This window comes from Gallus gallus, chromosome 5 (assembly GCF_016699485.2).
Source record: "Gallus gallus isolate bGalGal1 chromosome 5, bGalGal1.mat.broiler.GRCg7b, whole genome shotgun sequence".
NCBI classification, from domain to species: Eukaryota; Metazoa; Chordata; class Aves; order Galliformes; family Phasianidae; genus Gallus; species Gallus gallus.
Window position 1 is genome coordinate 16203993 of NC_052536.1, and position 19340 is coordinate 16223332.

At 36.6% G+C, this 19340-nt stretch overlaps 1 protein-coding gene across 14 annotated transcripts in view; it reads right to left on the reverse strand.

Moving 5' to 3' along the window:
* Positions 1 to 19340, reverse strand: part of CPT1A (carnitine palmitoyltransferase 1A) — a 36126-nt gene that overhangs the window by 6029 nt on the left and 10757 nt on the right. For 9 of the 14 annotated variants that reach the window (XM_040700878.2, XM_015286794.4, XM_015286797.4 and 6 more), the window contains 14 exon segments: positions 18393 to 18532; positions 17820 to 17991; positions 14627 to 14728; positions 13734 to 13871; positions 12426 to 12503; positions 11638 to 11745; positions 9887 to 9974; positions 7738 to 7933; positions 6236 to 6424; positions 5908 to 6013; positions 4126 to 4242; positions 3177 to 3341; positions 1736 to 1870; positions 433 to 585 (listed from right to left, as the gene is read on the reverse strand). In XM_040700878.2, coding sequence (XP_040556812.1) covers positions 433 to 585; positions 1736 to 1870; positions 3177 to 3341; positions 4126 to 4242; positions 5908 to 6013; positions 6236 to 6424; positions 7738 to 7933; positions 9887 to 9974; positions 11638 to 11745; positions 12426 to 12503; positions 13734 to 13871; positions 14627 to 14728; positions 17820 to 17991; positions 18393 to 18532 — 1887 coding nt within the window. 14 annotated transcript variants of the gene reach the window in all.

Below are 19340 nucleotides of genomic sequence, written 5' to 3' on the forward strand. Positions count from 1 at the left end.
AATACGGTTTCACGGTTTCATAAAGCATTTGGCACTGCAGTAAACGGTAAAAAACAAAAATTGCAATATATGGCTCCCTTAGCTCATGTTAACTTACAACAAAGTAATTTTGTTACAGTTCCAAAATAATATTCTTGAGAGAAAGCACATAGCTGCCTGCGGTGAACATGTGTTAAGAGCCAGTATTTTATTGTAATACTGATTACATCTTTCTTGCAAACCTTAACACGGTATTACTGAAAGTCTATTAGTAAGTGTGTATATATGTATATATATAAATGAAAACAAGCTGTAGGATGTTAAGCCATGCTATCTATACTCTTATCTTCTTTCTGAGGAAAACTGGAGTTCCATTAATACGTAAGCAGGTACCAGAAAACGCTGAATAAACAAACGGTTATTTACTGTAACCAATGAATAAAGATCACTTACTTCCTTGAGGAAGGGAGAATCTACAGAAAGGTACTTAGAAACGACATAAAGGCAGAACAGATGGCGGTCAATGCCAGCACCAGTCATGGCAAGACGATATAAGTGCTGGTGTTTGGTGGCTGCAAGCCGGAATGACTTCATCTTATTTTCATTCTAACGATGAAAGAAAGATGAAAAAAATCCGTTAAGTGAATCCCATTTAGTTTCTTAGAAAGCTACAGAAAAATCAAATCTCAATGTGGTTTAAGAAAGGCAGGAACTGCAAGAGCCATTTTAGAAGGCAAACTGACAGTGTATGAGTATAAATGCAAGGGCTGAAAGAAAATTTCAGTCTCAAACTCACTTTAAGATAGTTCTTCTGCTAAGATTTTATAATATCGAATGCAACACTGAAAATATGGTAACCTGTCACTTAGGTCCAGCATCATTATATTTTATGCCACTTATTCTAGATGCTCTGAACAGCCTGTTAGTCTCCAGGATGAAAACTTATAAATCACTGGTAGTTGCGCCAAGCATGCCTACTATTGGCATTCTGGAGTAAAGCTTTGTGGATAGTCCAGGGAGGACACAAGTTCTATGCAAAAACACAGGTAAGAAGCAAGCAGTAAAGGCAAGTATTAAAAAAGACTGAATTAAAATCTGAGTATACTAGCAAAGGTATCTACCCACGTAGCTTCCCAAACGATGTGAATAAGCTATGTATCAAAAAATGCAGAAACAGTATATTCAGGGGGATGATGGTGTGGGTATATGCACGTTAGGAAGTGCCCACATTTCTATGAACCGAACAGTTTCACAATGGTAGGTCAGAATCCTCGTTAAATACCATGTTAAAACTAAAATGCGTTCATTCCAAATTTTATTCTAAGATATCTCTAGAGCTTGCTGAATGTTAAGCACATTCTGTTAAACCAAACCTATCAACTCTACAGCAGCAATTCAAGAGAGCCAATTCTCACACCCCAATAAAGTTCTTTAGTGGTAATTGAGAGTTTGGCGTGACGTCCTTTGCTTCAAAAATAACAAGAAATTCACAAATATCATCAGTTTCCTGGAGTTTAGGATCCATAACAGTTGGCATATTTGGTTATTAGTGACTAGTCATTCTCTTTTGACGTAGCCTTTAATTCCTGCCGTTCTGATAGAGGATGAAGACAGTTATCTGCTGCTACACTTCCGTTCTCAAAACGAGGCATCACCCTTTCTTTAAATGTTAAAAACTATACAGAAATTTACATGAATAAAAAGTGCTAACTGCGTGCTTTATGGATTGTATTAGAAATCAACACAGTCAACTTACACTTTCACTTGGGTTCTCCATGGTTTGAACAAAATTACATGATTCAATGGTACATGACCGGACGGTTTCAGTTCTGCCTTCTCTGAACAGGCGTGTCATAGAGGCCTCGTATGTCAAAGAAAATTTTCCCATGTCCTTGAAAGTTGAAAAAGAAGGACTTAATGGCTTAGTCACACTTAGCCTCTCTTTCTTAATCAATGGTAACATTTGAGGTAAGCACAGAGGATACGAATCACTCCACAAGTTAAGCAACATTTCAGGTTGTTAGTAGTTTACCATTAGCAGAGTCTTACAGAAAAAAATAATAATGAGATTTGATAAATGCTTCTAGAACAACCAAACTAGCAAAGGCTACGCTACACGTTTTATACCCACTCTTCTTTGGTTTGTCATAAAGAGAACTCAATTCAAAAACTATCAAAAGTTTGTTAGAAAGTTCAGTGGCTACTTAACTAACACAGCTGTAGTTAAGTAACCTACAGTATTTTCAATTCAAAGCTTAATAGCATAGATTTGTATGGCAGCAGGAGGACAAAAAAAGTGAAAAAAGAATGTAATCTGAGAATGTGAAAACTGAAAATGATCTGCAAAATCCAAAAACAGCTGCTTTCCTATTACCCATAGATTCTGTAGTTTTTATATTGCAAAAGCTTATCTAGTACATGACACCAACTCTTCCAGGTTACAAAAGTTTGTTCAGCTTCAAATTAAGAGATTAGATGGTTATTGAAAATATAAAAATAAAAGGTGCTTGGGATGGTGTGTGAAAATCAAGTTATTTGCCATGTAGCCACCCTAAGGAATGGTAACAAAGACAGTAAGTAGTGATAGCAGCAAGGGAATCTGTATGCTTTGATATTTGGAACTGTGTTAAAAAACCAACAGAAGATAAATTAGGAGAGCTAATACCAATAAATATTAAACAATGACAGCTAGAATGCAAAGCATTTTGCTATGTGGGCATAGAATGCCCACATAGAAAATACACAGGGAAAAAAAAAAGGTGAGCTAACAAGAAAAAACCAACAGGCAGGCACATCAATTAATCCCGTTAAGGAATGGAATGTTCACTACTACAGAATTGAGGGGGACTCCAAACTAACAGGTAAGTTTAATGCTATGTAGGTTTTAACAGCAATAACAAAATCACCTACAGAAGTTTTCATATCTGAAAGATACCTAGGGATAAAAAAAAAACTAAGCAGAAGAGAAAAATCTGCATTAGCATCAATAAGTCAACCTTTGGACAATGAATTTCCGGCTGGTGATCTGTTTAGCATTTGTACTGACTTCCACTAAATGTCTTTAATAACCTTACACAAGCAGTGCAAAGTTACTTGAAAGTACAGTGTACTTTACACAATCACACGTTCTAATCACAAATACAGAAACACAGAATCTTATTAAATTGGCTACAGTATAAGTCAAAATCTGTTCTTACTCGGTAGTGAGCAAGCTGCAGGGCAAGTTGAATGAAGGCATCAGGGCTGGTTTTTGCTTTCTTTATTAGCCCCTTCCCAAAAACATCAAAGTAGAATGAATAGAAGTCCACATCATCTGCCAGAGCTCTAGCAGTGCTCAGAGACCTCTCGATCACATCTTGGCACTGAAATAGACAAGTAAATTACTTATCTATATGCAAATATATACAAGTACAAGCATTTGAAAGCATTCAAAAGAAATGCAGGAAAAGGGCACACACATTTAACTGATACAAAATAAACGTTCCCTGTTTATAAGCCATTAACATCATAGTTTAAACGTTCTTCCTTTGGAGCAAAAGAAGGTATATTTGTGAGAAAGTCAAGGTCCAATTAGCTTTAAAAAAAAATTAAAAAGTTTTAAGCCAATACACGTTTGGAGTCCAAAAATGCTCTTAAAACAACAATAAAAAAACATATTAAGATTGTCCATGATCACTTGAACATTAAGCATATCACCAGCCTATGAAATAGGATCATGGTAGTTTGTCTTGAACTCGGGGAAAGAAACAAATTACATTATTAACATCTAGACAGAATTCTGAATCCATATAAGACAGATAATCTCAAGGCAATGTTACACAAGCATAATAAGAACACAGTAGCAACTTAAACTTCACTGTAGTGCTGTTCCTGTTCACAATGGATGGCCATTCATTTTTGACAAGTTGCTAAGCTAAGAAAATGTCTACTAAAAAGCTGCTATTTCCTGAACAGAATTTTTAAAAAGCAGTGTTAAAACCTCTCCACCCTTTTAAGTAAACTGGGCAGGGCGCACAAGCAAAATGCACATTTTACAGGGCTCAAGGAAGTTAACTACTTATAAGGTTTTCAGTAATTAATTATGTGATTTGACTGCTCAAGAAAAGCTGAGCTCCTTTCCCCAGTCACCATCCGCTGTGCTCTTACCTCTTCTGGAATTTCCCACTGTAGTTTGGTAGGGATAGGAATATTTTGATTGGTATCTCCTTTGCAGTGTCCGTCTTCCAAGTAGCCCAGTTCAAGATACTCAGTTGCCATCACATTCTGCGAAGAAAGATACGTTTTCAGAATTGCTAACACATTAAATTCCAATTTCACAACAATATGCAATTTTGAACACACATCCCAACACATTTAGGATAACACATTTTTAAACACACAGCAAAACGCAATCTATTCTCAAATATTGCCTGTTATTTTAAGGCATCTTTACTTCTAAGCAAGAAAATACCAGATAGACATAAAATTCTCCACCACAGTGGTGCAAAACACTTTAATTAAACCTCCCCCAGAAAAGGCTTTCAACCTTTGTCCAATTTTGATTCTAGACAATTTCTGTAAGTCTGATATCTGATGAAACCAGTTCAACAAAAAACAGTTTATTGCAGATTAAGTGCAAATTCTAACCAAAAAATTAATCAAAAATATTGGATTCTTTTCAAGATCCGCATGCTGCTCAATGTTTCAGTACATTTTATACACACATTAGATTTCTTGGGCTAGTTTTCAAGACGGACAACGCAAACTGAACAAAGACTCCGCCTTACAAGATTTCAAGTGAAAGATTGTGCTGTTTTTTGGTGTTTTTGTTTTGTTTTTAACCTTGAGATTATCAATCTGTTCAATGTGGAAAGAAGTTTGATACAAATCTGTTACATGTACATACTTATTTCTAATCTCTTCAACTTTCTCAGTTAGTGGACACAGCACACCAACTATGAAACTGCCAGAATTTCTTAGGAAACTGAATTCTCCTTTACTTTGGGCTTCCCAATTCTTAGCAGAAAAGGGACTGACTAACAGTAAGTACAAAGATATGAACTAAGCATACTGAGTGATTCTCTGAAATACAACAAAGTAATTCTTTTCCACTGCCGAGAACAGCTAGTCTGAACTAGACTGCTCAATCAACATCTAATGAGTTTTGACTTTCTCCCATTTAGAGAATATAGTTAGGACTTTCTCTTCTTATGCAAATGGGTACTCATAGATAATAAAATCAGGACATGACTTGGGGCATCAGTTGGACCTGGGTTCCACTTGCACAGATACATAATTAAATCAGAATTAGCTAGTGTTTCTGAAATAATATTGAGTGATGAAGTCATAACTGTTTATAGGTCTAAACTTCAAAGAGAAAAAATATTCAGATGGGATTTCAAGCAATAAACTATTTTCATGATGAACAAATCTGAGAACAAGTGCATTTATACCATTCACTGCAGCAAAACACAAGAGCAAATTTAAATAATCTATCAATCTAGAACTCAAAAATAGCTTAAGGGAAAGAAGTTATACTCTGTAGCATTTATCAGTTTTAAAAATAAGTGTGGGATTTTACAGCACAAGGAAGCTTAAGTGCTTCAGGAGCATGTATATACAAGCAATGAAGCGCAATGTCAAACAGGCAACAGTTTGATTTAGAATATTAAAAACAAGCAAGATAGGGTGATATATCACTTTTCTATAAACACATCTGTTGTCATAAAATTTTAATAAAGACCTTAAATTTAAGGCAGTGCAATTTGTTTTTAGCAAGTTTTGCTTGTTTGTTTTTAATTCTGCTGACAACATAGAAGACAAAAGGGATCCAAAATCACTCATCAGCAACATAGTTGCAAGAGACTGGAAAGGAACCTGATGTTATTCAGAGCTGTTGCATGAAGCATCTAACATATTCTACATTAACCTTTTGTATGAAACACTTACCTCCCACAGGTGTCCAACAATAGGAGCATCTGCCCAAGAGTGCTCAGCATTCAGGCCCATTTTGCCATTTTTGAATACTACAAGAGTAAACGTTTTATCAAACCACCTACAAAAAGATTAGATTTGCTTTATGAATTTTTGTATTTCAGAAACATTTTTATACTCTAACTTCATGTCTGTCAAAAAGATTCAAACACAATGGTTTTTTTTTTTTGTTTGAAATGGACAAATTTATATGCTTATAAGTCACTAACTCATATGCATTAGCCACATAAATTAGCAAGTCTTTGAAAAAGAGAAGGGTCTTTTCACAGAGTCAATACTGTACCTGTCATAACATCTGCCATGTATTAAGGATTTTGCATATGCATCTAGTGAGCTCACTGGATCTTCTTTGCTGTACCCTTGTTCATCATCATCCAATGTCACAAAAAATGCTGCTTTTTCAACAGCATCCAAGGACTGCTTGTTCTTTCCACGGCTAAAATAAGCCTGTCGAGCCTTAGCCCATGGTACCCTGCAGAAAGAATTTGGTTTACAGCCAGGTTACGTGGATTAGTGCATATTTTATCATCCTTAATAACACTGTGAGACATTCCTCCTACTTGTATCAAATTTAAAGCTACTACTTGCATTCATTTAAACTATATCAGCACAGAAAAGTTCTTAAACATACAGGTATAATACAATGCTAGGAAACAGTTCAGCAGTAGTTCAGTAGCTACAGAGGGTCTCTTCAATAAAGCTGGGGAGGGACTCTTTATCAGGGAGTGCAGTGAGAAATGACTTCAAACTAAAAGAAGGTAGATTTAAATTAGACATCAGGAAGAAATTCATCACTACAATGGTGGTGAGGCACTGGAACACGCTGCCCAGAGAAGCTGTGGATGCTACATCCCTGCAAGTGTTCAGGGCCAGGTTGGAGGGCCTTTGAGCAACCTGGTCTAGTGGAAAATAACCCTGTCCATGGCAGGGGAGCTGAAACTAAATGAACTTTCAGCTCCCTTCCAATCCAAACTATTCAATAATGCTATCATATCATAACACAAATGCAAAGCATAAGCGTTACTCTTCAGAAGTGTCTGCTGCACGCAATATGTATAATACTGATCATCTACATTTAAGAACTGAACAAAAGAAGATACCTATTATGTGAAAGAAAATAGTCATAAAAATGAAAACAATTCACAGATAAAAATATCCATTGCTGTAACACCTATATAAGCATCTGGACAGTTCTCCAGGAAGACTTCCATGGTAAACAGATTTAAAGTTAACGAACAAAGGGATTTCTATATAGCAGTGCCACATTTATTTATTTAGAAATTTGTAAGTTTTTCCAATGAAAAAATGTATTAAAGTACAATATCTCTTAGGTAGTATATTAAAACCCATAGCTCTTTCTCTTCAGTGTCCAGAAACAAATCAGATAAGACCGAACTGAATTTGTCAAAATAGAATTGAACTCAATGATCTCTCACCAAGAGCCAAGTGAATAAGTACTGCTTTATTCTGCAGTAGCAGATGCTGAATTTACATTCTCACTCTGAAGTTTGAGTATATTCTTAAAATACCAGTGAACCTCAGAGAAAATCTAAAGCTTACATAGTTTAACATGCTTACTACTGCAAAGCCTAAAATTACATCTCTTACCACAAATAAAGTAAACTTCCTTAGCTCTCCAGCTCAGTATGGGGAGTTTATACAGAGCTGCAATTGCAAAATTATTTTTAATTCCACATCATCATTACAAAGGACAGCGCAGCAGTAATATGTCAGCAATATACTTCTAAATTATGAAATTAATTTGAAAAATGATAATAGCCATACCTATCTCCTGCAGTAAGAGCTGCTAATTTCTCTTCACCAGCCTGAGGCTCTGAATCATCATCAAGAATTCTCTGTATCTGCTGTTCAATCTCTCGAGGTTTCAACAGTCTGCCATCATGGTACAGCCATACTTTGAAGTAACGCCCCTTGTGATAGACAACAATGTGTTTGCTGTCTTTCACGTGCTGGAGAGTATCTAGAATTTTAAATTGCTTTTATGAAAACAAAGCTGAAGTCTACAAATAGTAATAATACACTATATAATGTCAAGTGCCGACTGCATGTACTATCAATTAGCCACAGCTCATTTAAATGAGTTTATCCTCACTTCGTTTATAAACAGAAGGTCAACTGGAATAAGCCTAAAGTTATGACATGAAGGCTTTGTGTCAAACACCTAGTGAAGCTTTCTAAGCAGCTAGGTATACTCCTCATATGATGGAAACCAGTAATTCAGTTCTTTCGCTCTTCCAAAGAACTGCTGACATTCTTAGAGACAGTGAAGAAAGAGACATCCTAAAAGCCTAACATTCATTATTCTGAGAAACACAGTACCAGGAGAGAGTTCTCTGCTTTGGGTGTTCTGACCTATCCATAAGGTTTAGGGAGGTATCCACTGATCAGAAGCAGTTTTATACTTATGGCACCTTTGGCTAGCCTACATAAAGCTCAAGCTTTTGTAGCAAGTATCACAATGGCACCTGAAAGCTCTAAGAAAATCTGCTGCACAATTAGTACAGCGTTTGATTCTCAAAAATGAGAAAAATGGATAGAAACATTTTCTTTCATCTGTTGACTACTAATGTTAGCATTTCCAGTTACTAAGGCTCACACCAGCGCAAATGAATTACAGGAGAAGCAGCTGGCAAATCTGGAATATCTGTCCAGGCAGGGGGATGGGAAGGTATCTGGAAGGTGCCCTGTCCATGGCAGGGGTTGGAACTACATGATCTTTAATAGCTCTTCAAACTCAAACCATTCTGTGACTTCATGACACTACTAAAGAACATCACTGTCACTTGGAAAGGGTACTCCAACTCTACCATGGATATGTAATGTAATCTGCCAGAGAAGGCATTAAAAAATAAAATAAGGAGATGAAATTACCCCGTAGTTATATGGCTAACTTCAACAAGCAACTGAAAGGACTGAAACAGAGATGTGACATACCCTACTTTTCTACCTATAGGTAATGTTAATGAATGCATGCATCTGCCTTCCTTCAAGACGTAATTAACTCCTGTTGTCTGAATTGAAAGCCTATGTACATTTACAGTGAAAATGTACAGATGAACTATGACTAACAGATACAATTATTTTTTGGGCAGGGCTAACATGATTGCTTGTAAACACACTCTTAGTGTTCCACAGAAGCTGCAGGAACAGATTCACACAAAAAAACCCAACCTGTTGTACTTAAACAGGTACCTCCCTCTATTCAACAGTAAGATGAAAAGATTTAGTTACTCAGAATTTAGAATAATCAGTTCATTGACGGGAGTTAGAGCAGGAGCTAATAAAAAAAGCATACATTTTCTTAATGTGTTACAGAGAAAGATTTAGTCACTGTCCTTCCTACAGCTGATTCATCTACCTGGTATCTTACAGCACATACAAAACATCAAGATAACGCTGGTGCTGAAAAGCCTGCCAGGAATAAGATTATACCTGCCTTTAACCTAGGTAAGCAGCAGTGCTGAACATACATTCATATTGAGAAGAGTATATTAGGATGCTGTTGTAAATGATAAACAGAAAGAAAAAAAGTCAAAACAGGACAAATTTTAAAATGTCTTAGATAAGAAAACTCGATCTTCACCAAGAAAAACCACATGTATCAAAAGAAACCTGAAAGAGTAGAACAGTAAAAAAAAGTAAAGGTTACATATAGATTAAAAGCACAGGGCAGACACTTTCCTGAAGTCAGCTTTTAATTAAAGACACAAACACTGAAGTGAAATTTCAAAGTCATTCTGAACAGCAAAAACTATCTACGTGCTATGGCAATTCATTACTTCCCGAGAAACAGCAGTATTGGTGCCCTGGTGTCTTTCAACCCCTTAGCTGGGGAAAAGTGACTCTAGCAGAAAATAGCCCCAACACTGTGAATTCCATTCAGATGTTTCTCTCCTTGAACTGCTCTGCTTACCTGATTCTTCTCCTGGGATGCGGGAGGTATTAAACATCCGCTCCCACTGAGCTGAGCAAAGTGGAACAGTAGATCCCATCAGAAGAATCTGTACAAAACATGTAGATTAAATTCTGATTTAGCATATACCATTAGTAAATTAAAAAGAAAAAACAGTCTGGTTAAACAGAGGCTGCAGAACAATAATATTTCCAATGCATCTTTTTTTTTTTTTCCTCCTGTTCCTTGCTTTCCCTTGAACTACACAGGAAAGATTTCACTGACATTCCAGTAGCTGCATTTTTTTCCTTGTATCAAAGCTCACCCTTCAGGAGCAAGCACTGAAGATACCTTGCATCAGAAATCCAATGTGCTCTATGGTCAATCTGGGTTACCCCTTGATTTCTTCTTTTGTTCCTGGTTAATCTAGCTATGAAACTACATCATAAACCCAAGAAAGTACACAACTCTCCTCCTACCCTTTCTTATCTACTTTGGCTCCCTGCCTTGTATCAAAGCCCAAATATTCAAAGAACTGCACAGTGAAGTCAATGTGCAGGAGAAATCACAACACCAAGTCCAAGGACAACCTTTGCTTCAAACAGTAACAGCTACTGAACTGCTCTCTTCCAATGGTGTCCTTTGTTTTCAAAGCAGACTTTCTTACAACCACTATGTCCATATCAGGATCTGAATTCCTCTGAAGTCTGGATGTTCTTAATGCAGTGTTCTGCCTGCCAAATATGATTTCTTAGACACACTATATATTTGCTCCGATTATCTGGGTAACATCCAAACAAACAGAACAGTAGAAAGACTTCCCTAGGACACTCGCTTTGAAGAAAAACTACAATTTAGTAAATATTTCTTAGTGTTTCTTTATATGCCACTAGGAAAAAAACTGCATCCACTGAATCATCACAGACTAAGTATATGGGCTGGGGGTTATGATGTTTACTTGAATAAAATATGAAATAGAAACAAACCTAGCATTCGAACATTACCTGCTTGAAAGACACTTAAGTTTTCTGGAAATGTAGTGTCCTGAGAAAGTGTGAAGTAACACACAGTGTAAATCAAGTGTTTCTAAACTTCTTTTCAGTTAAATTTAACTTTTTTTTTAAAAGTTGACCAGCTTTATTGCTACACCAGGTTCAGAAACGAGTAAATGCAGCAATATACTGCAGTTTTTGTTTTCCACCTTCATATATCAAGTAAATAAATTCACTGCATTTGGCAGATTCAGTAAGCAAAGCAACTGTAAGCAGAAATCATAAAGAACAACATGAAAACATAGCAAGCAGTACACATTCAATTGTAGTTTATCGTTCAGCATGCAACTTATTTCACATGCTACTCAATTTAAAATTCATCCTTACAGTCAGTTTTAGCAGGAAATAAGAAAATAATTTTTCTGCTGGGATTTTCAGAAGTCGGTGGTTCAAAAGTACCATGACATGCTTGGTACGTATCAATAATTTGTTAGGTGGTATATTTACCATATGCAAGCACAAGACATTATGTCTCTTTTGGGCAAATAGATACGTCAGTTTCAAGTGCTGCAATTAGCTGGTGTAACAGAAGCCTGTATCTGATAGTAGTTTGTGCACATGTGCAATTCAAGTGATAACAAAAATGCCTGAGATCACAAATTTAGTTGCATCTCTCATATGGTTCTGGCACAGCACATTGTTCTCCTGCTCTAAAAGCTGATCAACTTCTTACAAACTGTGGTGGAAAAGATCAGAAACTATTTAAACCAATATACATACTGGCTTGATTTCTTGTCTGTCCAGTTTTTTCCGGTAGAGCAGGATGGCATGGATAATATTACCAGCTCTAGCTGCCTGTATGGTTGTGGGAGATAAATGAAGGAAGTCCTGCAAAGTAAATAAGAATCTTAAGTTAGCTATTACCATATTACACTGAAAAATACACAGTACTACTGGTTTTTTGTGTGTTTGCTTTTTTTTTTTTTTAAGCTATATTCTTGTCAATAAAGCCAAGTTTTGACAATACAGGAAGTACACCAGTACAGTGAGTCAATGACTTCAATTCCATTTCTTCAATAGCCACAATTTCTTTAAACAGAACCAGTCTGAAAACCTACAGCATAGCCGTTAGTCATCCCATATAATGCTACTGAAAACTTGAATTCAAAACCACAATATTTCCTACTTACGCCTTTAACCTCAGGGTCTTTCACAATTTTACCTCCTGTATAGGCATTTACAAATATCAAAACACACAACTGTGCTATGCATCAGTTTTTTCACATGAATCTTTTTAAAGACTGCTTGTTGCAGTAAGCATAGAACTGTAAAAGAAGCCATCACTGCACAAGTTTGCCTGACTGACACATGTACTATGCTTATTAAGAAGATAGCACTTTATAAGACATTTGTTTCAGATTATATTCAAGAAAGAAAAAAAGAAAGCCATATACTCAGTGGCAATGGGGATCTATAAAGGAAAACATTGAAGAAAAATAAATTAAGATTCATGGCAGAAATTTTACCATGCTTCTTTGACTCATAAGGAATTTATAGCATTTACCTACCATTGCAAAATAGTTACTGTTAACCATTATTGGTCCACGCCCTCTAAGGTAGATATACTCTTCCCACCAATCACTCACCTGTAGGATGAAAAAAATGAGTAAAAGTTCATTATTTCTATAGTTGATACCTGCTATGTTAGTAATTCCACAATACAACACTCCACACAATAGGAAGAAAACAGTCAGCTTGCTCCTACACTTAAAAACATAGAAAGAAACAAAAATCCTCCACTGATTTCTGTTGGTATTCAGGGAAAGCAAACTTCAATAAAGAGTGAGATAATTTAATTCTGGTAACAGTAAGTTTCTGAATTAGCTGTCATCTTCATATAACACTTAAAATGCATCAGAAATCCCAAATGCTGGGGTAACCTAAGAGAACCACAGTTAACGTGTAGAGATAAATTTTAGATACTACATCAGGAAGCTGAAGGGCAGCCTTGGGGCTGTTTAGCCTGGAGAAGAAAAGGCTCTGAGAAGAACTTATCGCAACCTTCCTGTACCCAGAGGGAGCCTACAGGAAAGTTGGAGAGGGACTTGTAAAAAGGCATAAAAGGATAGAACAAGGGTTAATGACTTTAACCTAAAAGAGGGGAGATTTCAGTTAGATATATGAGGAAGAAATTCTTCATTATGAGGGCAGGGAGGCACTGGAACAAGTTTCCCAGAGAAGTCGTGGATGCCCCATCCACAGCTGTTTTTGAGGCCAGGTTGGATGAGGGGCTGTAAGCAACTTGATCTAGTGGTTGGCTACTCTGCCTACTGCAGGGGAGTTGAAACTAGCTGAAGTCCTCCTTAAGGTACTTTCTAACCCACACCATTCTACGATTCTAATTGCATTACACAGTTCTCACTACGATACTGAAGTTTGGATTTTCTTTCTGGTGAAAAACATTTGTTACAATTGTTTATTTCTTTTCCATATGCTTTATCAGTTCTACATAAAACAATTTCCCTAAAGCATTCTTCTATCTAAACTACCTGGACAGCTACCTAAAGGGTTTAATTATAAAAACAAGCATAAGTAGCCTAAGAGCAGTCGTAATAACTAAATTGCTGACTCCAGAATAATGAACACAGAACTGAACAAAGATGTGCTCTTTAAAGTTTCATTTACCAAATTTTCTGTTTTCAAAATCCCACATCAACTTATTTCTGTGCAAATCAAGCGGTCGCCAATGCGCTTTGCACAGGTTTCAATTCCCTTCTTCTCCATTTAAGAGAGAATAAACATTAAGCCAAAAACACAACAGGGAACAAATCAAATTACATCTGTTGAATATTTAAGTCATCTGTTGATCTACTCACATAGTTTGTGGCCCACCACGATTTTAGCTTTAAGTACCACTGAAGCCTCGGTCCTAAGTTAAATGCAAAATCTTTTGCAAGACCCTCCATTCTTTTGAACTCCTCATCATTCATAAGTGGCCGGACTGATTCCAGATACTAGAATACAGGAAGAGAATCAGCATCAGTGCAGTCACAGATGTGTACCTTCTCATCGCTTCAAGAGTAAGTATTTGAAAAAGGAGAGAGAGTGTTCAGATTCGATTCATAAGGCTGCAAAACGTTGTGTTGTTAAACATTTCTGTTTACTTTTCTTCTAAACATTTGCCTGCAAACTATAAACATGAGACCTTTTCCAGAAGTTTGCAAACAAATCACACGTGGAAAAGGTCACTCTTCTAAAAATACATTCTCCTCTCCAGGGAAGAAAGCATTTTAAAGAACATATTTATCATTATCAAAGGACTCAACTCGTCAGCTTTAAGCCATTTCTCTTTTCCTTCAGTCTCCTTCAGACCTTCAGTTTCTGTAACACGCAGCCCTACTTATACACTTCGCTACTACTACACTATGCTTTTTCTGTCATAAAACACATACTTCTATGCATGCTATGGAATATAACAAATACAAGATGCACTGAAAGCCCTGTGTATCATGTCTCATTGGAAAGTGTTCCATCAGACACCATAACACCCAACATGAAATGAAGCAAGTCAGCTTCCAACTGTCATCAGTTTCAGTGGTTTGTCTTAGCCCATAATTTCTACGTGTTAAAATTTAATGCATAAGATAATATTGATACCACCACATAACGATTTTAAGACATGACAAAAACAAAACACTCCGACACAAATACAAAGGCATCTAAATATGGATTCAATGTTACCAAAGATAATGAACTGAATTCCACACACCCTGTTGACTGTATCTTTAACAGCCGGAACTGGCAATCGTGGTAAAGACGTCTGGAAACTGTACAACATGGGCTTCCGTCCCGAGAAGAGTTTTACAAGAGTCTGAAGAAAAACAAAATCAAAACATACACTTCAGTTTATTATGTTCCACAAAGGAAAATGACAGAGTGATAAGGAATAACACAGCTGGGAGTTCCTTTCACCAGTAAGCAACACTAGACTAAATTTAGCCAGCTATCACCTTTATCGTTGTTTGACAAAGGCAAAAAGGCAATGACAAACTATCTTCTAAAGTAAACAACACATCATTTGAAGAAAAAGAGCATCATGGAGACTTCCTGACTTCCCAAACAATCTTCTGGTCATTAGGCAATACTGTTCACATACGACACACCTCGATCTCAGTAGAAAATAGAGGCAGTTAGTTAGTGCCCTTCCTCATTCATTTTCCTCTATAAAGATTAAAAAGCAAACGTACCCGTTGATATTTTACTTATAAAATAGGCAATAGAAAAACCCACCTCAATTGCACTTCAAAACAGGAATCATTCAGTCAAGCATCCCGCATAACAATAGCGTTCATTAATAATTATGCTTTGGGATCATGTTTTGATATTTTTCAAAGTTACAGCTCCGCATCAACAGTACAGATTTACAGGGAGTTTCTTTAAGAACAAGTTTGTCCCAGGTAATCAACCGCACGATTTGAACACATCAAGTTGTGCAAGCATGCCAATGTTATACAGTCCTGGTGTTATCAAAAACCAATAAACAAACAAACAAAAAAAACAAAGACAACAATTCCAGACTCAGTTTCAAATTTTATAGCATCCCGTATTCTCCACGAGACTGAAGATAGAAATGCTGCTTCTGTCTCTGAATACCTCTCAGTTGTAACATGCACTAAACCAAAACTCTCAGCCAAGCAAATTCTAGACTATGCATGGAAGGATATTGATATACATCACCCCATTTGGGCATGAAAGTAAAATCAAGTATTAAACTAACAGTTCACTTCTTATGAAGTACAATCTTGGCTCAACATCCTATATAGTATATTGTATAAAGCTCAGTATACTGTGTTCCAGTGGGCTGAAGGCAGAAGAAAACTGAGGATGTCCTTTCACTACTGAATTGCTAATACTTGCCCTCTTCACCCAAATCACGAACAACTGAAAACACTACTTATGAAAACAGTCACTTCCCTCTCCATTTCCTTGGTCAGCACAGCAGGAGTTTGTCAGCAAGGAGGCTGTTTCAGGTAGCAAAGCCATTAACAATTTCAGAGCTTTACTAGCAAAAAAGACCTCCCCACAGCAGAGATCTGCTAGGTGCACCAGGGTCATCAGCCCAATGAAATCTGATTGTGCTTCATGGCTAAGACAAATTTAAAGCCAGGTGAGAAAAAACACCATAGCTTTTGGTAAGAAAATCTACTTCCAATACTTGGAGACTATTTTATTCCAGAACTCTTCAGCCAGGCAAGGCTGAGATTTTCTTCAGACAGAGAGCACCTGTTCAACTGACAAATACAACAAACACGCTCAACTACAAGTTTACTTAAGAGATTGAGACCATTGAAGTGATCTGACGGACACACATCCTTCATTGCTTTTCTGATTTCAAATCCTAATACTCATCAGAAAAACCTAATTACTTAGAAGCTGAAATATTTCCATGAGATGGGCCACCAGACTTCCAATCAGCCTGCCAATCAATTAATACTGCAGCTGAAATCGCAGCACAGATTTTCTATCTGCAGGACTATTTGAACAAAGGAAAAATATTGTGAGTAAATTGTTATGCTGTTAATCAGCATGAAAAATCAGATGGGAAAAAAAAAAAAAAATCAGCAACACATGCACAGGAAAATCCCTCCTGGATAAGAAAGGTTTAGAAAGCCAAGGTAGTTGGTGCTGTTTTATAAGGAAACCAGTCTTCTCTTTTGTTGGAACTACCTAAAAAAAGCAAGGGATGAAATAAAGCTTCATATTAAGCAGAGATGAGATACTGTTGGGCATACCTGTATAGTGGCCTGTTTTTAAACCACATGTAATACACAGCAAAATAGAACGAATATACGCAGCATATCATATACCGAAGTATATAAATATAATATGCAACAGAGCGTGGTAAGTAGCACTACAGTACATACTGTTTATGACTAGTGTTATAAGGTAAGATTAACAGCCTTAACATATCTGTTTGGTAGGACATGCTGAAAACCCAAACAGAGAGAGCTACAAGCAAGTGACAGAAAGCCTTACCATTCAGAGCCTGTACTGTACAAATTCAAGTCACGAGGCTCTTGACACTGCTTCCAGGAGAAACTATTGATTAGAAATTTCATTTGTAACAAACTAATATTAAACTGTAATGTATATTCTGGATATCTGTTGTTGAACAACTTCCATAATATATCATTACGTGGAAACACATCTCTTGATTTCTTTAAGGCTGTGGAAACTAATTTTTATCTTAGGAGGGCACATAAATTCTACATCAACAATGGAAAGAGTTTAAACAACTGAGCCTGAATAATAAAAATCCACTCCACCTTTCAGAGCACCTATACATACCTTCCAGACACCTATTACAGCCTCTAAGGGAGATGGCAGCCTCTTAAACCCTTTTCATATAACTTAATTGTCAGGAGAAGCCACATCATTCCAGTCCTATCTTTAAGTGTAAATTGTGTAACAAGCAACCCACTCATGTGTTTTCTCCAACTGCTTGGAGTCCTACCGCTAAGATCGTTTGAAGGGACATACTGTTGTTTTCTTTGAATGTAAGGTTTAGAATGGATGACCAAAAATACCAACATTTCTACTTCAAGAAAGAATTAGAGTAGTGCTTTCGGGAGAGAACAAGAAGGTTTTTTTGTTTCATAGCCTGAGCTTAAGCTGTGGTTGCACATAGAGAAGTAGGCATTTGAGTCACAGTCCCAAGGCGCTGGGAAATTTAGACGTTCTTCTTAAAGTGTTTGCTTTTCCTTCCACAAGGCCATATTGAATAGCTCAATTACAGCATCTAAAGGATGACAGTAATTAGTAAAAATATCCAACAGCCCTCGTTCCCTGACACAGAAAATCCAAGCAAGACAAAAAAAAAACCTACAAAACTATCTACTTTAGGGCTTTGAAAACAGACCACATACACACAGAGACAGAACAAAAAGACAGTATATCCTTACCATCCACAGCTTGGTGCCTGCAGAAAGTTTGCCGTGTTCAGCAAACATCCAGCCATGATAGGAAAGCAGCATTTTCAGGGAGTACCGCATTGTGACGATAAGGGCAACCCAAAGCCCTGTGCCAAAAAGTATTCCACTCACAATGTTCTGTGTTTGGTTTGACATATAGCCACTATTTAAAACAAAAGGCAGCATTAGTCAGTTAACATCAGTTTAAGCTTTAAGGAGAACTTAATATTGCAAACCTACATTCCGTGGTACCAAAGGCAGGCATTACGCAAGCTTTATGCCTGTCTGCCCCTTCTCACTGAACTCCTTTCCAAACATCCTCTCCTATGGCCAGAACAAAGGCAACAGAAGTTGCCAAGTGCACTTCCCAAACACGTATACAGCAATGCAGCAATACTGGTAAAACAACCTACACGTTTAATAGCTTTATGCATTAAGACTTACGCTTACTCTAACACAAACATACTGTTCAAAGACTGGTACGCTTTAATAGGATTTAGATGAAAAGCAGTTACACACAAAACTGATTTGGTTTAGAGAACAGTAAGTTTTCAGACTACTTACGTTGTGTCAAGGGTTCGGTTGATTTTAGCTATTATTCCTAAAGAAGGATCAATTTTGGCATACATTGTTGACATCACACCCACAACTACAATAAGCCAGCTAGAGGGGCTAGCAGGATAAACACCAGTGATAATTCCATTCTGGAAAGAAAAGCCTTCACATAATTTTTTCATACCAAAGCGGTTGACTTCATATTACCATGGAAAGAAACAAAAATCAATACATTTAAGTCATTTAATTTTAAACAAGATTATCCAGCATTTTCTCTCATGGATTTTAGCTAAGTTTGATCGCTACCGGAAATTCTCACAACAATACCAATAATTATTTCTTAGACTATACGGTTTGTGCCACCAGTTCTAGTAAAAGCACTGAAATCAGCAAAGTTCTTTGGAATAAATGACATTTCCAATTAGGATTCCATAATCCCATTATTAGGCCTCCCTAAACAAATACAGGGCAAAAGATACTCTACTGAACAAGACACAAAAAACTGTTACTTAAACTGCCCTTCTCAAAGTTTTAAGATGTTTTTAAGACTACTTTTTAAAAGTATGTTTTTGAAAGAGATACTGAAATCAACTTGTAGCTTACCTCATGTACTACTAATAGAACAGATACCATTTATGATTCTATGAGCAAAATAAGAAGTTAACAAAAATCTGTATCGTATACCTGTTTCACTTCTATCCATAACACACATCAGAAACATTACTGCTGGCATAATTTATCCAAGATTGATGTTCAGGTAACTTTTAAAAACAACAAACATTTTTTCCTAATTTGAAAGTTTATTTGTGGTAAAGAACATAAATCAAGAACGTAGTTTTGTACCTCTGCAAGTAACATGATTTTTAAAAGCCACGATTATATTTTTGATCTATGCAAATAGATATTATATAATTATACGAGCTATTGAGAATAGAATAAAATAAAGGTATTATTAAT